We start from the raw sequence: 23,862 nt of genomic DNA, 5'->3' as shown, positions 1-23,862 counted from the left end.
ATTAGAAATGATGGTGGACATCATTAGACATGACGGTGGTTCTATGGGGGAAGAGTGGTTAAGGAAGGGGAAGTCGGGGGCGCCTGGGTGGCCCAGTTGGTTGAGCGTCCGACTTCGGCTCAGGTCACGATCTCACAGTTCATGAGTTTGAGCCCCGTGTTGGGTTCTGTGCTGACGGCTCAGAGCCTGGAGACTGCTTCAGATTCCGTGTCTCCCTCTCTCTCTGCCCCTCCTCCACTCACACCCTGTGTCTCTCTCTCTCTCTCTCTCTCTCTCTCTCAAAATAAATAAACTTAAAAAAAATTTTTTTTAATAAAAAAAAAAAGAAGGGGAAGTTGATGCTTAAATCCTTCCACTTTTCCTTCCGTTGCTTAAATCATTCTACTTTTCCTTCCATATCCTCTCTGCCCCTTCTATAAACAGTCATTTCCGGACTACTTTGTCAGAAAGGTAATTTCCCCAGCCATTATCAGAGCCCATTTCTCCCAGGGAACTTAATCACGGGCGGGGGGGGGGGGCCTGGAGGAAGGGTTCAAGGATCGCTGACTTTGGGGCCCCTGGGTGGCTCAGTTGGTTGAGCATCCAGCTCTTGGTTTCTGCTCAGGTCATGATCTCATGGTTCGTGGGTTTGACCCCGGCATCAGGCCCTGTGTTGACACTGCAGAGCCTGCTTGAGATTCTCTCTTTCCCTTTCTCTGCTCCTCCCCTGCTCAGTGTGTGTGTGTGTGTGTGTGTGTGTGTGTGTGTGTGCGCGCGCGCGCGCGCGCGCGCTGTCCTTTCTTCAGTGTTCTGTTCACGAGCTCATTGATTGATTGTTTTCTCGAGTAAAGAAAGAGATCGCACGAAGCCCTCTTACCCTTGGCTGGTCTTGCCTTTCAGAGTAACATCCATTTGCAAAACAGCTCGCCAGAGTTTTGAGTGTGTAGAAGGTGGGTAATGGAGTGTGAATTTTATGGGTCCTGAAGGAAATCAAATCTGTGCCTTTTGTTTTTTTGGCTCTTGAACCAGCTAGGCCAGCTGAACCAGCCATACCGAGAATTGACATAGCACTTGGAGAGAATCATCTCTTCACCCTGTTTCAGAAAAGGGAAAGCTGAGAAACAGCAGCCTCTCTAAGGGTCTCCAACAAAATTAAGAGCAGGGCCTCAAAAAAATGAGCCGCATCGTCATTCACACCATTGTTTGCCTACAAAGCACCTTCCTTTCATTTTTTGATGAATCTCATGCATTTCATTTATTCAGTGAATACTTAATCAGCAATTGCTATGGGCTAGGCATTATGTGATGTACATTGGGGTGATAGTGTTAGGAAGTAAAAGAAGAGGGAGTTGGGTACTCAGGTTAATTGAGAGACAGGCCCTGAAGCCACTCTTACCCGCGTGTTCTTTATGATCCACAGATCACAGATTAGGTCGTTTTACAAGCTCAGATAAACGTTCCAGGCCGAGGACAGAGGGAATATGCTGACCTCAGTATGACTCGAGACCCCTAGGAAAGAGAGAGGTCCGCAAGCAGAGAAGCCCTCCGTGGCCACCCTCCCGTAGCACCCAAGAGATCACACAGGCAGCCGCTTATCGTAAAGGAACCGGTTCTGACCTAGACGGGGACGTGACCTCCCCCTTCCTCAGAAAAACTGATCTGAGGTTTGAGGTTGCGGATGTGGCTAAACTGTGTCACAAACCAGAAAGCCAATACATGTCTCAGTTCCTTAGCTCAATCCCAAGACTAGGCAGTTCAGTGCCATCGAAGTCCTCTCGCCTTCTCTGTGAAAAACTGCCTACTGGAGGAGTTGAAAGAAGGGGCCTCGTTGTTCAGAGTCCAAAATAAAACCAGGAAATAAATAGGGTCAGGCAGGGCTAGAAGAGCTATGTTTTTTGGTTATTTTACTTATTTTTACAAATTGTGCGTATATGGGGCGCCTGGGTGGCTCAGTCAGTTAAGCGTCCGACTTCGGCTCAGGTCGTGATCTCATGGTCTGTGAGTTCAAGCCCCGCGTCAGGCTCTGTGCTGACCTCTCAGAGCCTGGAGCCTGCTTTGGTTTCTGTCTCTCTGTCTCTGTCTCTGTCTCTGTCTCTCTGTCTCTCTCTCTCTCTCTGCCCCTCCCCTGCACGTGCACGCTCTCTTTCTCTCTCAAGAACAAACACTAAAATAAATAAAAAGAAGTTGAGTGTATACAATCTTCCAGCATGTTCCAGCAGCCAAATTTGTAAGGTATTGCATTCCCGTGGATTCAACTCTCCTTCATGTGCTGTGTCAGCTGAATATGTTTCCATTGCCCAGTGAAACCCTGGGTTGAGGACCATGGATAGACTCACTAAATGTTAGACCAGGGTGGCATTTAGAAGAAAGAGCAGGCGACTTTTGAGAGGCAGGAAATAGCTGGTCTCAACAATTCAAAAGATTCTGTTTCTTTTATATACTGTTTTACTTCCCAAATACTTTCTAATCCTTGAGTACATCTTTATCTGTACTGTGACCTGCGAAGGTGATGTACAGGTTTTATCCCCAATTTTATAGATAGGGATCCAACTCGCTTGCCGTCCTCCAAACGGGGGCAGCATTTCTCTGTTTCGTTGCTTTTATGCGTGCCATTTCACTTACCTGGAGTTTTCTCACCCCCAAACCCGCTTGTCAAAACGTTCATCTTCCTTGAGGGATCATCCAGGACTCTACTCACTCCTCAAAGCCTTTCTTCTTCTCTCTAACCATTGGCATCTCTCCCTCTTGTTTTTTGTTGTTGTTGTTGTTGTTGTTGTTTTAATGTTTTTATTTATTTTTGCGACAGAGAGAGACAGAACATGGGCAGGGGAGGGGCAGAGAGAGAGGGAGACACAGAATGGGAAGCAGGCTCCAGGCTCTGAGCTGTCAGCACAGCGCCCGATGCGGGGCTCGAACCCACAGACTGTGAGATCATGACCCGAGCCGAAGTCGGACGCTTAACCGACAAGCCACCCAGGCGCCCCTGTTGTTGTTAAGATAACTTGGGTGGTTTTGTTTTGTTTTGAGTTTATTTATTTGAGATAGAGAGTGTGCACGTGTAGGAGGAAGAGAATCCCAAGCAGGCCCCACACTGTCAGCACAGAGCCTCATGCGGGGCTTGATCTCACGAACCATGAGACCATGAGATCGTGACCTGAGCCGATCGTGATCGGGAGTCAGATGTTTCACCAACTGAGCCACCCAGGCACCCCGTCCCTTTTTTTTTTTTTTTCTTTTTTTTTTTAAGTTTATTTATCTCCTGGGGAATCTGGGTGGCTCAGTTGGTTAAGTGTCCGACTTCAGCTCAGGTCATGATCTCATTCACAAGTTTGAGCCTTGCGTCGGGCTCTGGGCTGACAGCTCAGAGCCTGGAGCCTGCTTCTGATTCTGACTCCCCCCCCCCCCCCCCGCCCCTCCCCCACTCATTCTCCCTCCCCCCTCTCAAAAATAAACATTAAACAAAAATGTTAAGTTTATTTATCTCCCTCTTTTGAACCCAAGACCATTTTGCATGGATTCTGTCCATTTGGCAGTGAGGTAGATGTTATTAGCCCCATTTTACAGGTGAGGAAACAGGCCTAGGGCCCAGCTGATGAAGTGAATTGCTCAAGCTCACGCATTTAATCGGTGGCGAGGCTGGAATTTGAACTTCATTTCAGAACCCATGCTTGTCCCCTTGCATGTCAAATAACCCCCTGCTCTCAACCCTATCTTTCTTCCTGCACCTCTGCCCAGCTCCTAGCAGAGTGAATACATGCAAAGACTCACTAATTATAGGATAAATGCAACTGAATGGAGAAGCTGACAGCTTGAGAAACCGACATTCTGGAAGTCACGGGACTTGCTGCGATGAAAAATCTAAACTCTAGGTCTTATAGTTCCCAGCTCAGGTTATTTTCCTCTAGGCTGCCTTACTTATGTAAGGCATTTAGAAGTAGAACAAGCTAGGGGCACCTGGGTGGCTCAGTCGGCTGAGCATCTGACTTCGGCTCAGGTCATGATCTCGTAGTTTGTGGGTTCAAGCCCCGCATCGGGCTCTGTGCTACCAGCTCAGCGCCTCGAGCCTGCTTCACATTCTGTGTCGCTCCCTCCCTCTGTCTCTCCACCGCTCATGCTCTCTGTCACTCAAAAATAAGTAAAAATTAAAAAACAAAAAAAGAAGTAGAACAAGCTAGCTATGAGCGGAGAATAAAGGTATGTGAGGGTGGTGGAGATCAAAGACATTCATACGAAGTTCTAGCATAGGAAGCTCTGAATGCAAAATGGCTCAAAGTGAAACAGAAAACAAGTTGTATGATCTCAATCCTTGTCAGGCTTTTGCTTTTCCTGACTTGCCTCGAATGGAATGTTCCTAGAAATCTCTCACAAATTTCAGACAGCCGTTTCTGAGCCGTATTCTATCCCCTGTCTCATAACAGGACGCCCACCATGGAAGAAACCGTAGAAGATCCCCCCACATCCACTGTCTTGCTGGATCATTGTCATTTCTCTCAGGTCATCTTTAACAGCGTGGAGAAGTTCTACGTCCCTGGAGGGGACGTCACGTGCTATTATACACTCACCCAACAGTTCATTCCCCGTCGAAAAGATTGGATTGGCATCTTTAGAGTAAGTGCTCAAAAACCAAATGTAAATGTTTTATTGATTTATTTTTATTTTTTTTAATTTTTTTTAACGTTTTTATTTATTTCTGAGACAGAGAGAGACAGAGCATGAACGGGGGAAGGGCAGAAAGAGAGAGGGAGACACAGAATCGGAAGCAGGCTCCAGGCTCTGAGCCATCAGCCCAGAGCCCGACGCGGGGCTCAAACTCAAGGACTGTGAGATTGTGACCTGAGCTGAAGTCGGACGCTTAACCGACTGAGCCACCCAGGCGCCCCTTGATTTATCTTTAAATGTTTATTTGTTTTTGAGAGAGAGAGAGAGAGGGACAGAAAAGGATCTGTGCTGACAGCTCAGAGCCCAACGCGGGGCTCAAAGTCATGGATCGTGAGATCGTGACCCGAGCCGAAGTCTGACGCTTAACCGACCGACCAACCCAGGCGCCCCCAAATGTAAATGTTTTAAAGTTAATCCTATTTTGAAATGTCCACCTGTGAGTTGACTGGGATGAGTGGCCCCTTACATAATTTCCGTGACCTTAAATATTTGCTTGCCAACTTAGTAGAGTGTTTTAATATGAGTATTACGGATCTGAAAAGGATGTTGAGAAGTTACCCGGTTTGACATCCTGCACCCGAGAAGTTTGTTCCTGAATAAATACGTCTTGCTTCTTTGTAAAGATTTCCAGGGAGAGGAATTTTTCTGAGGTCCCTCAGGGACCTCTTCTAGTGTCTAATTACCCTGCGGGTTCAAGTACAGAAGTGGTACTTTTTTATTATAGTCCACTCACTCTCTGCCTCCCATTCTCCCCACCCCCATCTGTATCTCTGTCTCTCACATCACATACACACACACACACACACACACACACACACACACATCATAATGACAGATCTTCCTATTATATCCAGAGACAGGAGCTAAAGGTCAAATTTTAAGTAATTTACACCGCTGAGTTCCAACGTCAGTGACCTTTGTTTTGACATCTCAGTATGTCATGTGCTTGTTTGCCAGTGTTCGTCCTGAAATCAGACATCCTTCTTGACAACACAGGGAAGGAGCTGGCGCTTGTTCACATCCCGCGTGGAGCCACTTTTCCTTAATTGTTTGGAATTCCAAGCTAACTGATGGGGCCATGGAAGCTGGTGTTTAGAAGCAGGGATAGTAGACAACCAGAGAGACCCTGGCAAGCATCATGGCGCCTCCTGAGACCGAAGGATATTGAGCTGTTAGACTCAAGGATGTTCTGGGGGCGCCTGCGTGGCTTAGTTGGTTGAGCGTCCGACTCTTGACTTGAGCTCAGGTCATGATCTCACGGTTTGTGAGTTTGAGCCCCAAGTCGGGCTCCACACTGAAAGTGCAGGGCCTGCTTGGGAGTCTCTCTCTCTCTCTCTCTCTCTCTCTCTCTCTCTCCTTCCCCTATGCTCTCTCTCTCTCTCTCAAAATAAATAAATAAACTTCACAAAAAAATACAGGATGTTCAGAAAACTGACACATCAGTGTTTCCCATTTTGAAAAGAAGTTAGTAGTTGTTTTTCTCTTCCCTGTATGTAGCAAAGCTGGCCAGTAGAACTTTCTACAAGGGAGCTATACCTTCAGCTACACGTTCACTGTCTAGGACAATGACCTTTAGCCCCATGTGGCTGTCAAGCACTTAAGATGTGACTAGTGAATTAATTAAAAGTTAATTAATTGAAATTTGAATGGCCTCCTGTGGCCAGTGGCTATCGTACTGGACAATGCAGACATCGGCAAGAAAAAAATTAGCCTTTGAAATGCGATCTGTAACTTTTTTTGCAACAGGGTCATACTTCGGTTTTGCTTAGATTGATTATATTTCCCAAGCACTTAGCAACTTCCAGTGAGGACTTAACCATAAGCCAAGTGAAAATCTTATGCTTTTTTAAAAACGAATGTTTAAAGGCATATTTTTTTTTTTAATTTTTTTTTTCAACGTTTATTTTTTTTGGGACAGAGAGAGACAGAGCATGAACGGGGGAGGGGCAGAGAGAGAGGGAGACACAGAATCGGAAACAGGCTCCAGGCTCTGAGCCATCAGCCCAGAGCCCGACGCGGGGCTCGAACTCACGGACCGCGAGATCGTGACCTGGCTGAAGTCGGACGCTTAACCGACTGCGCCACCCAGGCGCCCCTAAAGGCATATTTTTAATGCATCTATCTTTGGAATGCTTCATGCATCTCAGAGGTATTGCCATGACTCCATGAAGAAAGCATGGTTAATCAAAGAATGGCTTCTAATATTCATTGTTCATAAAGCTGTTGATTTGAACAGCTCCCCAAGAGCCTGAAAGGTTTTTTTTATTATTATTGAGCGAGAGCAGGAATGCAAGTGAATGAGGGCAGAGAGAGAGAAAGAGAGAGAGAATCCCATGAGGGGCAGAGAGAGAAGTGGAGCTCACCCGATGCGGGACTCGAACTCACAGACCATGAGATCATGGCCTGAGCTGAAGTCAGATGCTTAACCAACTGAGCCACCCAGGCGCCCCTGGAAAGACAGCTGTAAGGCTCATAAGGAGAACACAAATTTCTTGAGAACATACAGTGTGCTATGTCTCTGATGAGGTTTTTTTGTTTTTGCGTTTATTTATTTTTGAGAGGGAGGGAGCACACAAGCGGGGGTAGGGGGGAGGGGAGAGAGAGAGGGAGACACAGAATCCGAAGCAGGCTCCAGGCTCTGAGTTGTCAGCCCAGAGCCCAACGTGGGGCTCAAAGCCACAGACTGCGAGATCATGACCTGAGCTGAAGTTGGGCGCTACACCGGCTGAGCCCCCCAGGGGCCCCTGATGAGGTCTCGTGCATGGGTGCACATGCGTGTGCATGCGTGTGCGTGTGCTCTTTGATCCTGACAGCACAGCTGCACCCTCAGGTGGGCGTGTTCCCTCTTGTGCACAGGTGAATAACATGAATAGACTCAAGACCGTGACCTTCCTGAGGTCTCCCAGTGAGTGAGTGGGGAGCAAGTGTGTTAGACGCCTAAACCTTTGCGCTATTCTGCTGAGTTCACACGAACAGCAGAAGGTATATTAGAGAGCGAAGAGCTGCCTGTAGAGTGTCATCCCTCACCTCTCCCTCGGAAAGCCCTCCCGGTGTTTGTTCTTGCAACGAGGTCTTTCTGAAGGAAACCCCACGCCGCATGGGCTCAGACTCACAAGCTCGGGGTCAAGAGTCGCATGTTCCACCGACTGAGCCTTCTTGCGGCGTAGTCTCGACCATAGTCCTCAGCTCCTCCCCAGCCCTGACCCTGGGCCTTCCTGGCACGGCGCGGACGCTCGCGAACTGGTTTTCAGCGTCCACTATGCTTCGTCTTCTCAATAAAGCAAAAGCTGCCCACACCGATAGAGCCTCAAGCAGGTGGTAGCTTTCCTGCCTTCAGCGCGTGGCCCTGTGCTCCGGGCTGTCCTTTACCTGGGCGTTTACGTGTGCCCAAGGTCCGAGGGGACAGGTCCGAGAAGCGCGCCCGGACCAGCGCGACTCAGGTGGGGGACCCAAGGCCAGAAATCACAGGCGGCCAGAAGTTGTCTCCTGGTTCCAAGACCGCAGTAATTCTTAGGCCTTCCCAGATATTTTGGTCACAGTGCATTAAGAAACTCCAGGATGTGAATGAAGACTCCATAAAATTCCTGCTTCCTGTACCAACCGCAGGCCGTGCTGGCTCCGGGCTGCTTCCAGCGATGGGGTGCGTATTAATGAGACACTAAAACATGCCCTGGTACGTTCTGATGAGCGTTCAGTGTCGCCTTTTCAACCCTGCACTGATTCCTTCATATATAAAAATGGAATTTTATTTTCAGTTCTTCTTCTTCCCACTGGGCTCAGGCAGGGTCAAAATACGGCAATAGATGTAATTTTGCTTCTCATTTGCTGAGTGTTCTCCCCTTGAAGACACAATGGCTCCCTTTCTAGTCTCCGGTGTGCCCTTACCGTCTCGATATGATTTGAGCCATCTTTTACCCTCCTTCGACTTTACTGAGAATATTTTCCACTTAACCGGCTTCCTGCTCTGAGGCATATTTTACAGTATCCGTATATCATGACTTAATGCTTTCAATACCTGGAAGGGGCCTTTATGACTACCAGAAGCACCAAAGGGCCTTCCTTAAGCACGTGTTAAGAAAAACACTGAAGAAAGAAAATTCTATAGACTGGGCTCAGTTTCCTGGGGCCTCATCACCTCAGAACCCTTTGGCCCCTCTACTCCGCTGCAACATGCACATTATTCAAAAAGTGCATGTTAAAGATGTGCTAGTCTAACCAGGTCAGTATGGGTGACGAGACTGGACTGGACACAGGAGAGGACTGACCAGTGGAGAAGGCAGATCAGAAGGGCTTTCTGATTAAGAAGTTCTACGAAGCGTTGTAAGAAGACAGCGGGATCAAGAGTCACAACCCCAGATTTTCCCCAGTCACTCACCGTTCTCTGTCTGACTGGGTGTTAATAATTTTTGGAACTCTTGTCCTGGGTGTGGAACGGCTGGTTTACATTTCCTTCTGAGATAGGTATTCTGGACTGTGCGGGCGTGCAGGCCAGTGTCTAGTTGTATCAGACCTTGTACCACATATAGTTGTCATGAGTCAAAAAGCAAGATCTGGGGGCGCCTGGATGGCCCAGTCGGTTAAGCGTCCGACTTTGGCTCAGGTCATGACCTCACGGTTCGTGGGTTCGAGCCTCGCGTCGGGCTTTGTGCCGACAGCTTGGAGCCCGGAGCCTGCTTCGGATTCTGTGTCTCCCTCTCTCTCTGCCCCTCCCCCCACTCGCACACTCTCTCTCTCTCAAAAATAAATATTAAAAAAACTTACTAATAAAAAGATCTGATCCAATGGTGGGTGGATCTTATCATACTGAATTCATTTTACTTTCAACATAAACAAATCAAAAGCAAGTGTATTTTGAGAAGACATAGCCCAAATCAGGACTCTCCCCTGAGCAGTTTGAGATGCTGAATGAGAACCTTTTGTCATTGCAGGTGGGTTGGAAGACGACCCGAGAGTATTACACCTTCATGTGGGTTTCTTTGCCCGTTGACCTAAACAGCGACTCAGCCAAACAGCAGGAGGTTCAGTTCAAAGGTAAGGAAAATAAATACCGGATCAAAGGTGTTGAAGACCGCGGCCAACACGGATTCCCTTGAGCTTAATTAAGCTTTCTGGGGCAGATAAAAAGACTTCCAGATTTTCAGCTTTCTTACTAGACCTAATTTTGGATTAAAAATCATGTTGCGTCTTCAGCTTATTACCTGCCCAAGGATGACGAGTATTACCAGTTCTGCTATGTGGATCAGGACGGCGTGGTCCGGGGAGCAAGTATCCCTTTCCAGTTCCGTCCAGAAAATGAAGAGGACATCCTGGTTGTTACCACTCAGGTCTGTAAATCTTACCTCGAGCCCTTCCCGCCATTAAGAGTAGCGATTTCACAGGACACCTGGCTGGCTCAGCTGGTGGAGCATGTGACTCTTTTTTTTTTTTTTTAATTTTTTTTCATGTTTTATTTATTTTTGAGATAGAGACAGAGCGTGAGCAGGGGAGGGGCAGAGAGAGAGAGAGAGAGCGAGACACAGAATCCGAAGCAGGCTCCAGGCTCCGAGCGGTCAGCAGCACAGAGCCCAACGCGGGGCTCGAACTCACAAACCGTGAGATCGTGACCTGAGCCGAAGTCGGAGGCTTAACCGACTGAGCCACCCAGGAGCCCCTGGAGCATGTGACTCTTGATCTCAGGGTCAGGAGTTCAAGCTCCACCTTGAGCATGGAGCCTACTTTAATTAAAAAAAAAAAAAAAAAAAAAAAAACAAATCGTAATTTCAGGATAGGGTAGAATTTGAGCCAAAAAAATAAGCCTTTACTGAATGCCTTAACAGATGCTGTTGGGAGAAATGTATCCTGTACCCACTCAAACCAGTCAGGAATGACGTGGAAACATTGAACAGAATCACAAGAAGTGATTTCTCCTTTCTCTAAAACTTCTGTAACTCCGTTGGCATTCAGTTACTCCCTTCACTTTTCCAATCGCTTAATTTTTGTCATCACATCTTAGCACCACAGTAAATGTATCTGCTCCTCTGAGGAGGCACACACCAAATATTCTTTGTGTCTCTTAGTTCTGGCCCAGGGCCAGGTACACATGAGTATTAGATTCATTTACTCACCCACTTATTTCATGGGATGCCCTCTTTCCATCCAGCCCCGTGGCGGGCAGGGAAGAATGGATTAAATCACTTACTGTCCCGAAGCTCGTCCAATAGGAGAGACAAACGATACTAAGCATTTGCGAGAAGAATCCACATTCTTCTGTCATTCCCCCTTTTAACGTTTTTTTTTTTTTTTTAAGTAGAAATATATTTTGGGGTTCATAAAAAAATATTTTCAAAAGTCATTACAGTGAATCGCTTCTCACTTAAAAATAAACTCTTGAAACGTATTTAACTTGTTTTCTTACTGAAGCCTTAACCACTTTCCAACCCCATGTATCTTGGTTATAATCCTAAACTTTCTTGAGCAGTTTCTTGGGCAAGCACCTTACAGTCCATGTACCTTTCCTAATAGATCTAGTCCAGACTTTTAATAATTCTGGGGAGACCTCTCCAAGTCCTTGTGTTGGTCTCCATATCTCTTAGTCCGGTGACGTCACATTGGATGGGCTGGGACACACTCAGGCGGAGGAGTGGTCAAGCGTATCTTCACCCATGGGGTCAGCGGAACGTAAACATAAACCAGTTACTGAGATGGCATCTTTATTGATATGGATTCTTCGCACCCCATATCCTGTCCCAGCCTTGAGACGGATTCACACGTGTTGTTAGTGGGTCTTGACATCTGTTTGTTTAATCTCCCTTTCTCTGGGCTTCCTGACTGGGTCCCCAGTCCCTGCTGGGTCACTGCCATTATTCCCTCGTCCCCTCACACATTCCCAAGGAGCCCACCAAGGGAAGCCCAGCCTGTCACCTTTGCCGAGTGGCCACGGAGAGCAGTGATGGCAGTGGGAAAGGCACGCAGAGACAAACACGGGGATGCGGTCGGAGCCAACCCTCCACCCCAGAAAGATGAGCCACTTTTTCGCTTTTTATGGTCTTCCTTTTGTTTGCCTGCCTTTCTTGGTAACGGCGGGCTCCGTGTTGCAATTATCCAGACGTGCCTACACGGCCCCCTTCCCCTCCCAACTGAGGAGGTGTTCCCATTCGAGGTTCACAGATGTCCTAATAGTGAGTGGGAAGCCAGCAGACCCTCAGCATCCCAGCCTGTGGGAACGTTCCGCCAGAGGCACTTGACTATCCGTCGAGCTACAAAAGGTCGAATACAAATTGATGGAATGCTCTTTCGTAGGGTGAGGTGGAGGAAATCGAGCAGCGCAATAAGGAGCTTTGCAAAGAAAACCAGGAGCTGAAGGACACCTGTGTCAGCCTCCAGAAGCAGAACTCAGACACGCAGGCTGAGCTCCACAAGACGCAGGTATGGCCGCTGGTTCACCATGAACCTGCACACCCACTCAACAAACAAGCAAAACGTGTAATGAACCTGGAGTACAGAGGTCAGAAACGGGTGGTGTCTCTTCTCCAGCACCACTTTCTCTCTGGCCTGTGATCTCACTCCCTCACACTCATATTTTTGAATAGGCACAGCGTTGAAAGTTTTCTGTGGATTACTTTGTTGCAACTCTGGAATAGGTACTGTTATTACCCCGAGTTTACAGATGAGTAACCTGAGGCCTGAAGGGCAAGTGCTCCCTTCTACAGCTAATCAGTGATGGTGGAGCCAGGATTCAAACTCAGGCGGCGTGACGTCTTCCTAGTTCGTACGTAGAATATAAAGTATTTTCTCTGATTAGCTAGATCCGGACATCGAGGGAGAAGAGAGGATGAAGGCAAGGTTGCAAGTTCTCCTAAGTCCTTGCTGCTTCTCTTTTGAAACATCCTTCAAAACAGCAGGTGGTAAATGCGAGTTGAGCATGCAAGGAGCTAAAGAGGAGAATCTTCTCTAAAGACTATAAACTAATTACCCTGAGGTCATGCCTTAGAAGTTTCCAGAACACGCAGACGTTGGCAGTCACCATCTGTAGAGCCCTTGATCTACAGGTGAGGAACCCGAGGCCCAAAGGAGAGAGGAAGAGGTCAATTTAGTGATCCCACTGGGTTAGGACCCACTTCTCTTCGCTCCCAGACAGACTGTTCTTTATACCTCGCTGTCACACAAGTGCCCATGATGTCCTCGCCCCTGGGCTGGTATAGAAGTGTGGATGACAGGTCCAAGATACAGATCTGGCCAATCGTAGGCAGTGAGGTAACAGGGGTGGCGTAGGTATATAATTCACAAGCTCTCTTTCGACCATCAGTGTCTGGCCAGGAGCTCACCTGCCAGGTTCTAGCCAAGGAATCAGAAGGTCTGGGTTCTTGGGTTAGCTCGCCTACCTACTTGCTACCAGTTGTAATGATAACACAAGCCAATATTCAGCACCTACTGTGTGCCACTGTAATTAAGCCTATCGCTTCACTTACTCCTTAAAATGACCCGGCAGCTCAGGGGCGTGTGAGTGTGGATCAGTCAGTTAAGCGTCCAGCCCTTGATTTCGGCTCAGGTCATGATCTCACAGTTCGTGAGATCGAGCCCTGCACTGGGCTCTGTGCTGTTAGGAGAGTCTCTGCTTGGGATTCTTCTCTCTCTCTCTCTCTCTCTCTCTTTCTTTCTTTCTCTGCCCCTCCCCCACTTGCATGCACTCACGCTCTCTCAAAATAAGTGAATAAAACATTAAAAAAAGGGGCGCCTGGGTGGCGCAGTCGGTTAAGCGTCCGACTTCAGCCAGGTCACGATCTCGCGGTCCATGAGTTCGAGCCCCGCGTCGGGCTCTGGGTTGATGGCTCAGAGCCTGGAGCCTGTTTCCGATTCTGTGTCTCCCTCTCTCTCTGCCCCTCCCCCGTTCATGCTCTGTCTCTCTCTGTCCCAAAAATAAATAAACGTTGAAAAAAAAAATTAAAAAAAAAAAAAAACATTAAAAAAAAAAAATGGGGCGCCTGGGTGGCTCAGTCAGTTAAGTGTCCGACTTCAGCTCAGGTCATGATCTCAGTTCATGGGTTCAAGCCCCGTGTCGGGCTCTGTGCTGACAGCTCGGAGCCTGGAGCCTGCTTCAGATTCTGTGTCGTCCTCTCTCGCTGCCCCTCCCCTGCTCCTGCTCTGTCTGCCTCTCTTTCTCAAAAATAGATAATAAACAGAAATTATTTTTTAAAAGACTATGCATTTGTAAGTCTTGGAGCTAAAAGCAGCGAGTCAAAAAATTAATTAAAAAAATAAAAGCAGCGAGTTATTATTGATACGCTGGCTTGGCTTCAGTGCAAAATGAAGTTGGGGAAGAAAAAACAAATGGCTGGGACCAGTACGGTGGCCACTAGCCGCAGGTGGCTATTGAACACTTGAAACAGGGCATATTGTGATACTCCGGCAGCATAAAGTGTATAACAGATTTTGAAGGCTCCGTATGAAAAGAAAGTAAAATATTTCCTTTTTATTTACATATTGAAACAGTATTTTAGACCTGGTGGGTTAAATATGCCGTTAATAAAATTAATTGTGTCTGTTTCTTTTTACTTTTTTGAATGTGGCTACTTGACTTTTAATTACGTGTGCAGCATTCATGAATGTATTGGATAGCACCTTTCAAAGAGAAAAGCCACTTTATTTCACCCACTGCTGTGTCCGCAGTGCAGGAACAGTGCTTCCTAGGCAGTCACTGAACATTTGCTTAATGAATTAATGGACAGATACAAGCTCCAGGGGAAGAGAAGTTAAGGTGCGTACGTTTTGGGGAAAGAACAGATCGAGAACACGTTAATACGGAAATCCCCTTACTCGGACGTTTCGTTCACTGTTGTGTCATGACACATAGCAAGTGCCTAACACGTAGTAAGTGTTCTGTGAATATTTGTTGGATGCCTGAGATACTAAAAAATGGCTTAGAAATGGTCGGTTCCTTTGACGTTCTGCAGGAGGAGCTAGAAATTCTAAAGAGCACCGCTCAGAAGCTGGAACAGGAAGCGAAGGCGCAGAAGGACGGCTGGGAGACGGAGCTGCTTCAGTAAGTGTGGTTCCCGGCCGGGAGCAGCTGCGTGTTGTAGACACCCTTGGCCGGGCTCTGATCAGTTCTCCAGAACTCCCTAGAAAACAGTCCTGCTATCAGGACAGTGATCGGAATGATTGTAGGTTAGACAGTTAGGATCTGAATGGTAAGGAGACACGGCCTGAAGTCCAGTATTAACGTCAAGTTGTCGAATGCAGGCAGTTGGAGGCCAGGAAGCCGAAACGGGACGGAAGAGGAGTGGATTTTAAACTCACTCCGCGGCCCTAGGGCCAAGGCGGCCTTAAATCATTGAAGGCCTGGGGGATCTGACCCGCAATCAGCGTGTTTTTCACCTCCGCAGACTGAAAGAACAAAACCAGAAGATGTCCTCAGAAAACGAGAAGATGGAAGTCAGGGTGGAGCAGCTCCAGGTAGGTGATGCCGGACCTTTGCCAGAGTGCGTTGTCCTCCCCTTGCCACCATGCCTGCCTGGTGGCCCAGAGAGAGAAAGCTACGTTGCACCGTAGTGAGTGCCCGAAGCGTGCCTTTCAAAACATCAGACTAGGGGCGCCTGGACGGCTCAGTCTTAGGTTAAGCGTCCAGCTTCAGCTCAGGTCAGGTCATGATCTCACAGTTCGTGAGTTCGAGCCCTGCTTCGGCCTCTGTGCTGACAGCTCAGAGCCTGGAGCCTGCTTCAGATTCTGTGTCTCCCTCTCTTTCTGCCCCTCCCCTGCTCACGTGTGCTCTCTCTCTCTCTCTCTCTCTCTGTCTCAAAAATAAACGTTAAAAAAAAAAACTGGGGGGTGCCTGGGTGGCTTAGTCGGTTAAGCATCCAACTTCGGCTCAGGTCATGATCTCGCAGTGTGTGGGTTCGAGCCCCGCGTCGGGCTCTGTGCTGACAGCTCGGAGCCGGGAGCCTGCTTCGGATTCTGTGTCTCCTTCTCTCTCTGCCCCTTCACCTCTTGTGCTCTGTCTTTCTGTCTCTCAAAAATAAACAAATGTAAAAAAAAAAAAAAAAATCTTTTTTTAAAGATGGGGGACTGTCAGCTCTCCCAGTGGTTTCCAGACTTTTTTCTTTTAGCTGTAAAATCCCTGCAAGCCAAGTCTTTCTCAAAAGCCTAGAACGTAAAGCAGATAGCAGCTGAATCACTCTTGTTTTGAGGAAGCTGTACCTTAAAGAGCGGCTGGTTGAATTGTCCTCATTCGAGTCTCGGCTACTGAGGGTGTAAGGTAGAGCTGAAGAGAAAACGTTCCAGGGGTGTCTGGCTGGCAGTTGGGAGTTGCTACGGAACACACACCCCTTTGTGTTAGCGTTCATTAAATAGCACTGTCTCCCTCTTCAGTGGTCCCTTCATATCTTGGTTATATTCACTCATCTTGCTTAGGCCCAGCTGTCAACTCGAGAGAAGGAAATGGAGAAGCTCGTTCAGGGAGATCAAGATAAGACAGAGCAGTTGGAGCGACTGAACAAGGAAAACAGCCAGCTTCTTCTCACTCTAACCCAGCAGGTAGAGTCACGGACGAAACTAACATTTTTAGGCCCTTGCGGGAAAGCGTATGTTGTTCTTTCTTTACTCTGTCGTGTACCTGGGTTATCGCCGGCTCCGGGAAAGGCCTCAGAGGAAGCCACCTGAAATGAGGGGCCTCGTGGCTGTTCTCAGAAGCCAGCAAGGGCAGACTCACCTCTGTCTCTGCATCCTGGCTCGCTCATCAGCTCAGCGGGGCCCTTCCCCAGTGCGCGTGTGCCTGTGTTTCCGCAGCGGCGGTACTGAAATTTATTTCCGTGCAGAAGGAGCGCCAAAAGAAGCTGGAGCAGACAGTAGAGGAGATGCTGAAGCAGGAAGAAACAACCACCCTGAAGAAACAGCAAGCGTTAAAGGCATGTCTGTCTTCGGATGGCTTTTGGGGGAGGGAGCCTACGGGAAGGAAGGGGAAGGGTCTGTTTTCAGGTGACGGAAAGGATAAAAAAGACAGATGGGGACAGCGTTCCCCTCCGGACGTTTTGCTCTCGACCCAGAAGAGGACAGAGAATCTGTCGTTTACAAAACGTCTCAGAGAGGTGGCCGTTTCTGCCGTGTGGCGAATGGCAGAGCGATACCGAAAGTGAAACCACATGACAGGTTGTGGTAAACACAACCTTGGACTAGGTTACGACCCAGAGTAACCCGACTCCCTCCTTAAAGAGTTCTTATGGGGGCAGACAAATTAACAATTGTGGCGCTAAGCTGGACGGTTAGAGAATATGGCAGCAGTCAAAACAGATTTTGTTGTAACTACTATAATATTAGCAATTAGCATTCTAAATTATTCTGAGCTATAATAATATAGTAACGAAAGCCTAACCGTCTGATCTTTTCCTATAGTAGAATAGAATGTTGGAAAAGAGGCCTCGTGGTGATGACAGGTAGCAAGAAGCCCCATTTTCTGAATTGATAGAAGGGTATGAGAAACCCTGATGTCTGGAGGGTATCCAGCTGCTGGGTTTATAAATCCTGTCACACAGGCATCATGCATTCACTCAGTCATTACTCGGTCAACTATGGAGTCCCAGTATATATGAGAGACCATATATTTTCGCATGCTAAGGAGGAAAACAAAGTTCTCTGAACTCTGTTTCCGAACCAAATCGGCTGCCCAGAGAAATGTTTTATTTGGCCACACTGATGTTTTTCAGAAATTGAATTGGTGACCGACCACTAAACATGGGAATATTTCCCACTTACAAAAAAATTTTTTAACGCTTATTTATTATTGAGAGACAGAGAGAGACAGAGCATGAGCATGGGAGGGGCAGAGAGAGGAGGAGACACAGAATATAAAGCAGGCTCCAGGCTCTGAGCACAGAGCCCGACGCAGGGCTCAAACTCACGAACCGCGAGATCATGACCTGAGCCAAAGTCAGACGCCCAACCAACTGAGCCACCCAGGCGCCCCAGGAATCGCTCGTTTAAACGACCTGTGGCCATTCAGGGGTCTGAACGTCCTTGTGGCGGGTGTGGGTTCCCTGGGTTTTCGTGGAGTGTTTTCCAAGACCCAGGCGCCCCATTCTTCATTCCCCACCTATCCCAAGGAACCCTAACTATGAGGACCGTGTATCTTATGCTTCAGGAGCCTAGGAACAAGACAACGGCAGTGGAGGAGCAGTTAGTACAAGAGGTGGAGCGCCTCCAGGCAAAGGTAGAGGCCGGGAAAGCCTGTTTCTTAGAGAAGTACAAAGAGTGTCAACGACTCCACAAACAGATCAGGCAACTCAGGGCTGCTGCGCTGGTAGGTGACGGAAATAAGGGGCCCAGGCAGCAAGGGGTGTGAAGGTTTGTGGTGCTTAGACCAAGCCCAGAGGACTGTCCACCCTTGTTCAGAAGAGGCGGGATGGCGTGGACGGCCAGAAACCAGTCTGGGCCCCCCCCCCGAAATCTCGGCCCCCAGCTCCACCACAGATCTCAGGGAAGGATTTTGTAACCACCGAGTAGGTGTCTGCGTAGACTCAGATAGTCCTTTCTTATTTCTGCCTTTTGAGGAAGTGAAGCAGGACCAGAAGAGCCAGCAAGAGCCCATGGGGATGGGGAGCCAGGAGCCAGCAGTGAGCACTGTCGTCGGGTAGTCCCTCCCGCATTACTACCTCAGGGCCGGCTAGAAGCACACGGCAGTCCGGGCACCAGCATTCAAATAAAAAAATCTTGGAAAAAAAAAACCAAAAACCAAAACAAAAACGCAACTGCTAGGACTAGCTTAAGTGTCTTTGTGAGGCGTGTGCATGTGTGTGTGTGTGGAGGCAGGAGGTGGGAGCAAGCCTACCCGTTGTGGGGTGTTTGAACATAGGTCATCATACTGGGAAGCCCAGGACCTCAGCCTGGGTTCCCGGTGGCCGCGGAGGAATGCCTTCCAGGGTTCCTTCGTCCTCCGTGTTACTTGAGCCCAGAGGCCCGTCCTCCCTGGGAGGGGGCCGCGCCAGCCTAAGCGCCCCACGCCGCCTTGAGTGAGATGTTCATTCGAGACAGAGATGCTCATATCCGTGGCTGGGTGCGGTCGAACAAGGTTCCATTTAGCCCTAATCCTGATAAGTCCATCTGGAGGCTCTTCCCAAGCTTATCACCCTTTCCATCTTTGGTTGCTTACACTGCCACTAACCCAAAAGAAATTGGCATCTCGATGCCGGCCCAGGCCTCCCAGCATCTTGTTAAGTCACTTCTCTGTAAGTCGACACCGCCTGCGTCTCCTCCTCTGCGCCCCAGCTCCCTTGCCCCCCCACCCGCGAGTCCCACCAGTTTGGGAAAGCAGGTCCTCTACAGGCCCCTCGCTTTCCCCCACTTGGGATCCAGATGACAGTATGTGATCCTAACCCTAATTGTTTTTTATTATCGATAGGACGAGAACGCTGGCCTGTCAAGAAAACTGAGTGAGAACAAGATTATATATGATGCTCTGCAGAAAGAGAAAGAGAGATTGGAAAGAGAAAATGATGTGAGTGTGTACGGAGGGCGAAAACCTCAAGGTTTTAAGGGGAGGGAGCAGGGTGACCTGGAGATGTGGTGACCAAGAGGTAAATAAAAGAGCCCTTTCTGGGACAGTGGGTGAGACCATTGCTCCTGAGAACAAAGTTAATCTGGTTTCCTCACCTCCCATGAACTCTGTCTTGGTTCCTCAATCGAAACTTGCTTGGTGTGGCAGGAATCAACAAGAAAGGAACAGCCTTGATTAAGATCTAAATTAATTTTACTCTTAACTTCATACCTATTGTAGGTATTGTTTTTGGGGAATCATATCCTGCGTCCTTTTTGTGCTAGTTGAGGGACCCCTTTCCTTCAGCACAACTTTCTCCTTTTTCTCTGCCACTAAACCAGGGCAGAAGTGATGGTCTGTACTATCGCTGGACCCTTGGTGGGCCCTTAAGAAAATGCTGTGCATTCATTCGTGCCCTCATTCATTCATTCATTCATTCATTCAACCAACATTTATTTTCTGCTGTGAGTTAAACACAAGTTATTGTTGATTGAGGATGATGGCCCTAAATAAAGAAACTGCACTTGGGGGCGCCTGGATGTCTCAGTCGGAGGAGCATGGGACTCGTGATCTCGGGGTTGTGAGTTCGAGCCCCACCTTAGGTGGAGAGATTATTAAGCACAATAAGTTAAAACTTTTTTTTATTAAAAAAAATTTTTTTTTTAATGTTTATTTTTGACAGAGAGAGACAGAGCATGAGCGGGGGAGGGGCAGGGAGAGAGGGAGACACAGAATCCGAAACAGGCTCCAGGCTCTGAGCCATCAGCCCAGAGCCCGACGCGGGGCTTGAACCCACAGACCGCGAGATCATGACCTGAGCCGAAGTCGGACGCTCAACCGACTGAGCCACCTAGGCACCCCAAAACTTTTTTTTTTTTTTTAAAAGAAGCTGCACACAAAGGCACTTTCCTGCTCTTGCATCAAAGGTGTCTGTGCATTCTGGCTTCTACTCCTGGATCCACACCTCCCGTGGATCTCCATCTTTCCCCTGTCCGAAACCCTCCCGGGCTGTGCCTCCAAGTGATCTTTTCTGGCTTTGATTACGCCATTTATGCCCCTTTCAGCACCGTAGGGACCTTTGGAGCCTGTTTCCGGTCTTGTTATTCTCATCCTCTTGATTTAGATGAATACACCTTGACTTTGCAGTCTCTGTTTTCCCATGTAGGCTCTTGGGAAGGAGGGAGGACACACAATTTGCAACAGGGAAAAAGATCTGATTTTTTTTTTCTTTTAAGATTTTTTTTTTTTTAAGTAATCTCTTCCCCCATTGTGGGGCTCGAACCTGCAACCCTGAGATCAAGAGTCCCGTGCTCTTCCGACTGAGCCAGCCAGGCACCCCAAGATCTGATATTTGAAAGTGTGGTTAAGAACCGATAGTAAAGCCCTTTTAAGATGTCAAGGGGCAGTTTACTAATTATAAGAGCTTTAAACGCTGTCTGTCCTCCTCGTAGCTGCTTCTCTCTCATTCTTCCCATTATTCCCTCCCTCCCTCCCTCCCTTCCTTCTTTCTCTCTCTCTCTATTGGTGTATCCATCTGAAAGGATAAAACATGAAGACGGGAAAGTCATATCAGATGAGTATTCACACTGTGTAAGAAAATCGTCCTGGGAAGGTGGGACGGAGACCAAAAGAACCATTTTACCCTCAATAGCATCCAACAGCTCCAACCTTAATATAGCTCCTGCCGCCCTCCTGTAGGCACCCAACTTTTGTACCCCACCTCAGCTGGTATGTGATTTAGAGGCTTAAAATTCTTTTTTTGAGTTCATCTAAACAAAATGCAGCGTATATTTCAATTCAGGTCTAAAGAACTGAGATCTTCGGGGTGTTGAGGCCGCTGCTTTCTCTGGAGAAGAATTACAAATGATCATTTCCCGGGACCCCCCAGTGCCCCGCTGTTCATCGAGAGCTACCTCTTTCCCACCTTCCCACCTTGCCAAGCGGGCTATCCCCTCTCCACTTGCTTGTGGCCATTCTCTGTCGTCGTCTTTCAATATGTCTCTCTATCCAACGTTCTGTCCCTAGCTTTTGAAGAGGGAGAACAGCAGATTGCTGAGTTACATGGGCCTGGATTTTGACTCCTTGCCATACCAAGTGCCGACTTCAGATCAAGGAGGTGCAGGACAACACCCGGCCCTTGTCTATGGAAACCCCTATTCCGGTAAGAGACAACTGCCGTTTGAGCCCGAAGGCCCCTGCCCGCATCCTTTTCCCCCCACTAAAATTCTTTTTGGCCTGCGATGCTAATTAAGACCAGTCTCATTGTTAAGACTTGCTGGGCAGAAGCTGAGGACCCAATAGAAGGATTGCCAGGCGAGAAGTGTTAATTGAGAAATAAATCTGAATCTAGAAGACGCAAATCAGATCATTCGCCTAGAGGCAGCAGACACAAATTGAGTCCCGTGGCTATATTCCAAATATATAAATCAGAGAAATGTCTCTGTGTAGAAGATATACACACACAAAGCTGAGGAAGCTAATTAAGGTTTGGAAATGGAAGCACACGAGGTGGGGTATGCCACCCAGGAATGGGCAGTTATGGCGGCCACCTCGATGGCCTGACCGAGGGTAACAGGAACGTGCACCACAGAGACCCCGGGGTGGTTTGGAGGACAGAAGTGGGGGGTGAAAACCAGTCTTGTCACTCAAGGACTGAGGGGTCAGGGTGCCCTTGCCAGGCACGAGGGAACAGGGAACTTCTCTTCCTTTGTCTCCAAAAGCAATAGAAGACCTCATTGCCTTTTCTTGGGCAGTTTAAAGCAGCCGTGTTCTCTTAAGAGCCCCAGTCAAATCTTTACAGCAGGCAGGGGTATACCTTTGTTTTCCTCTTTAAAAACTGTTCTCGAAGCCTTTCCTTTAAAAATACCTGTTTGCACGGATTCAGTCTTCAGATCCATTCTCAAGTTGTTTCCTTACTAAATCATGGCTGTTTTTATTAAAATCTCGTTTTTCCCATACTGAGGTTTATTTGTTTTTTCTGACTGTATAGCAGTATGCATGGCTACCCCAAATGCCACTTCATTATTTTTTCCTCTTTTCCCTTTATCATCGACCTAGATCCCCTCTAGGGATCACCTAGGGATGTATCACCTAGGGATGGTATTTCTTTCACTGAATGAAATCTTTGTTATTATCCTCAGGTATCCAGGAAAGTTCTGCCCCAAGCCTGGTAAGTACGTGAATCATGAGAGTGCCCACATCAAATCCTTGAGAAATGTCCCTTCCTGCTCAAGTTCATGGGAGAAGCGTAGGGAGCCTGGTTCGTTTTGATAATTCCGGAAGTCAGCTGGATCGATTGGGTCAAAACCCGAAGCTGAGTGAGCCTGTCGAGGCAGGGAGAAGAAAGCCCGGTTCATCCGCCAGCTTTCTGGCAGGTAGATCTCCACCCGTGAGCGGAGGTACCAGAACTAGGGAGGAGATGCGAACAAGGCAGCCGGTGCAACAGGGCATGTCCCGTGTCCCTTCTGGGCTGGAAGCTCTTTGACCGCTTTAGCACTAGTGGGTCCTTTCACCCCTGGGTAGAGAAAGCCCCAGGGAGGGCCTCCAAACGTGAATCGGTTCGTTCGTCGTCCGTTTCCTGAGCACCTGCCGTGGGCCAAGCATTATGCTCCGTGCTGAGAATCTAGTAGAACACGGGACGTGGCCCCTGTTACCTAGAGCTTGCCTCTGTGCTGACCTCTTTGCCCTTCCTCCCAGCTCGCCGTCAAGAAGTGCCCCACCTGCAAATCCGACTACACTGGCGACATTCTTGATTTCACCTCGGAGCAGCAACGCCCACAGCCCCTCTGTCTGAGTTGTCCGATTTGTGACAAGACCTTCCCAGCAAAAGAGAAGCAGATCTTCGAAGACCATGTGTTCTGCCACAGTCTCTAAGTGTTCCGGCCTCTTGGATCTATACCGTACATAGATTTTGATAGAGTAGAACCTATAGCTTCTACTTGGAGTTATGACCCAAGACCCTGCCTAACGTGAAATTATTAGGGATTTACTCAGTCCTGCTGCCCTAAGGGTGGAGTCATGCTGATTATGTGGTGAGGGCTGTTACTTCCATCCTTGTGGGTTACTACTACCTTTTAAATCCCATAACTGGCCGTGGCCTGCTCTCCCCTCTGGTGCCCAGCCTTCTGAGGGTCTCCAGCACAAGGGCCCTGGGACGGAACTGACCGGCTTGACTCGAGTACTAAGTGATTCATTTTCTGAGCTGTCCCAGCGCCCTTCAAGGTCAGGCCTTGAGTGGTTTTGCACTCAGTTCTGAGTCTTAACCCTTCGGCTGGTGATTGAGCAGAGGCTAAGAATTTCTTCCTCCTCCTCCTCCTCCTCCTCCTCCTCCTCAGGTCCCTTCCTCCCACTGATGGCATTAAACTGGGCAAAAATGTCACTGCAGAGAACTCGGTCATCCAATTTGGAGACCAAAGGTTTCACAGCTCCCAGCAGAAGCATCTTATTCCTGAACCCTGGACACAAAGTATTGTTTCAATCACAGGCCTTCTTTCTCTCTGGATACCTCTGTTTGGCATTTTCTACTCTTCGATCTTTCCTATGCACGTAACTTTTATTGTTGTAAGTCCTTTTGTAATGATTAGTAGGACCTGTTAGAAACTGGGTTTGCAACTTTCTGAGCAGGTGAGTTTTGAATATGGAGAAGTCAGAATAATGAGCGCTATTAATCTCTTTAATACTAAAAATAAACTAGTCCTCTGTTTCAGGGACGTGGGTAACTTCAA

At 48.1% G+C, this 23,862-nt stretch overlaps 1 protein-coding gene and 1 long non-coding RNA gene across 5 annotated transcripts in view; both read left to right on the top strand.

Annotated features, from left to right (window-relative positions):
- CALCOCO2 (calcium binding and coiled-coil domain 2) overlaps positions 1 to 23,862 on the top strand; it is a 27,768-nt gene extending 3,906 nt beyond the window's left edge. For 3 of the 4 annotated variants that reach the window (XM_015078560.3, XM_015078561.3, XM_027033997.2), the window contains 12 exons: positions 4,398 to 4,587; positions 9,567 to 9,669; positions 9,829 to 9,962; positions 11,917 to 12,042; positions 14,568 to 14,656; positions 15,000 to 15,069; positions 16,024 to 16,146; positions 16,428 to 16,517; positions 19,004 to 19,099; positions 21,164 to 21,299; positions 22,279 to 22,307; positions 22,835 to 23,862. In XM_015078560.3, the coding sequence (XP_014934046.2) occupies positions 4,408 to 4,587; positions 9,567 to 9,669; positions 9,829 to 9,962; positions 11,917 to 12,042; positions 14,568 to 14,656; positions 15,000 to 15,069; positions 16,024 to 16,146; positions 16,428 to 16,517; positions 19,004 to 19,099; positions 21,164 to 21,299; positions 22,279 to 22,307; positions 22,835 to 23,011 (1,353 nt within the window). In that variant the 5' untranslated portion in view covers positions 4,398 to 4,407 and the 3' untranslated portion in view covers positions 23,012 to 23,862. The remainder of the gene's footprint in view (positions 1 to 4,397; positions 4,588 to 9,566; positions 9,670 to 9,828; positions 9,963 to 11,916; positions 12,043 to 14,567; positions 14,657 to 14,999; positions 15,070 to 16,023; positions 16,147 to 16,427; positions 16,518 to 19,003; positions 19,100 to 21,163; positions 21,300 to 22,278; positions 22,308 to 22,834) is intronic. The other variant, XM_027033998.2, reaches the window with a different exon arrangement.
- Positions 17,012 to 18,329, top strand: LOC113592623 (uncharacterized). The gene is made up of 2 exons (XR_003412531.2): positions 17,012 to 17,905; positions 18,156 to 18,329. It is a non-coding gene; the product is annotated as an uncharacterized LOC113592623 (long non-coding RNA).

This window comes from Acinonyx jubatus, chromosome E1 (assembly GCF_027475565.1).
Source record: "Acinonyx jubatus isolate Ajub_Pintada_27869175 chromosome E1, VMU_Ajub_asm_v1.0, whole genome shotgun sequence".
Lineage (NCBI taxonomy): Eukaryota > Metazoa > Chordata > Mammalia > Carnivora > Felidae > Acinonyx > Acinonyx jubatus.
This window is presented reverse-complemented; position numbering and strand designations above follow the sequence as displayed.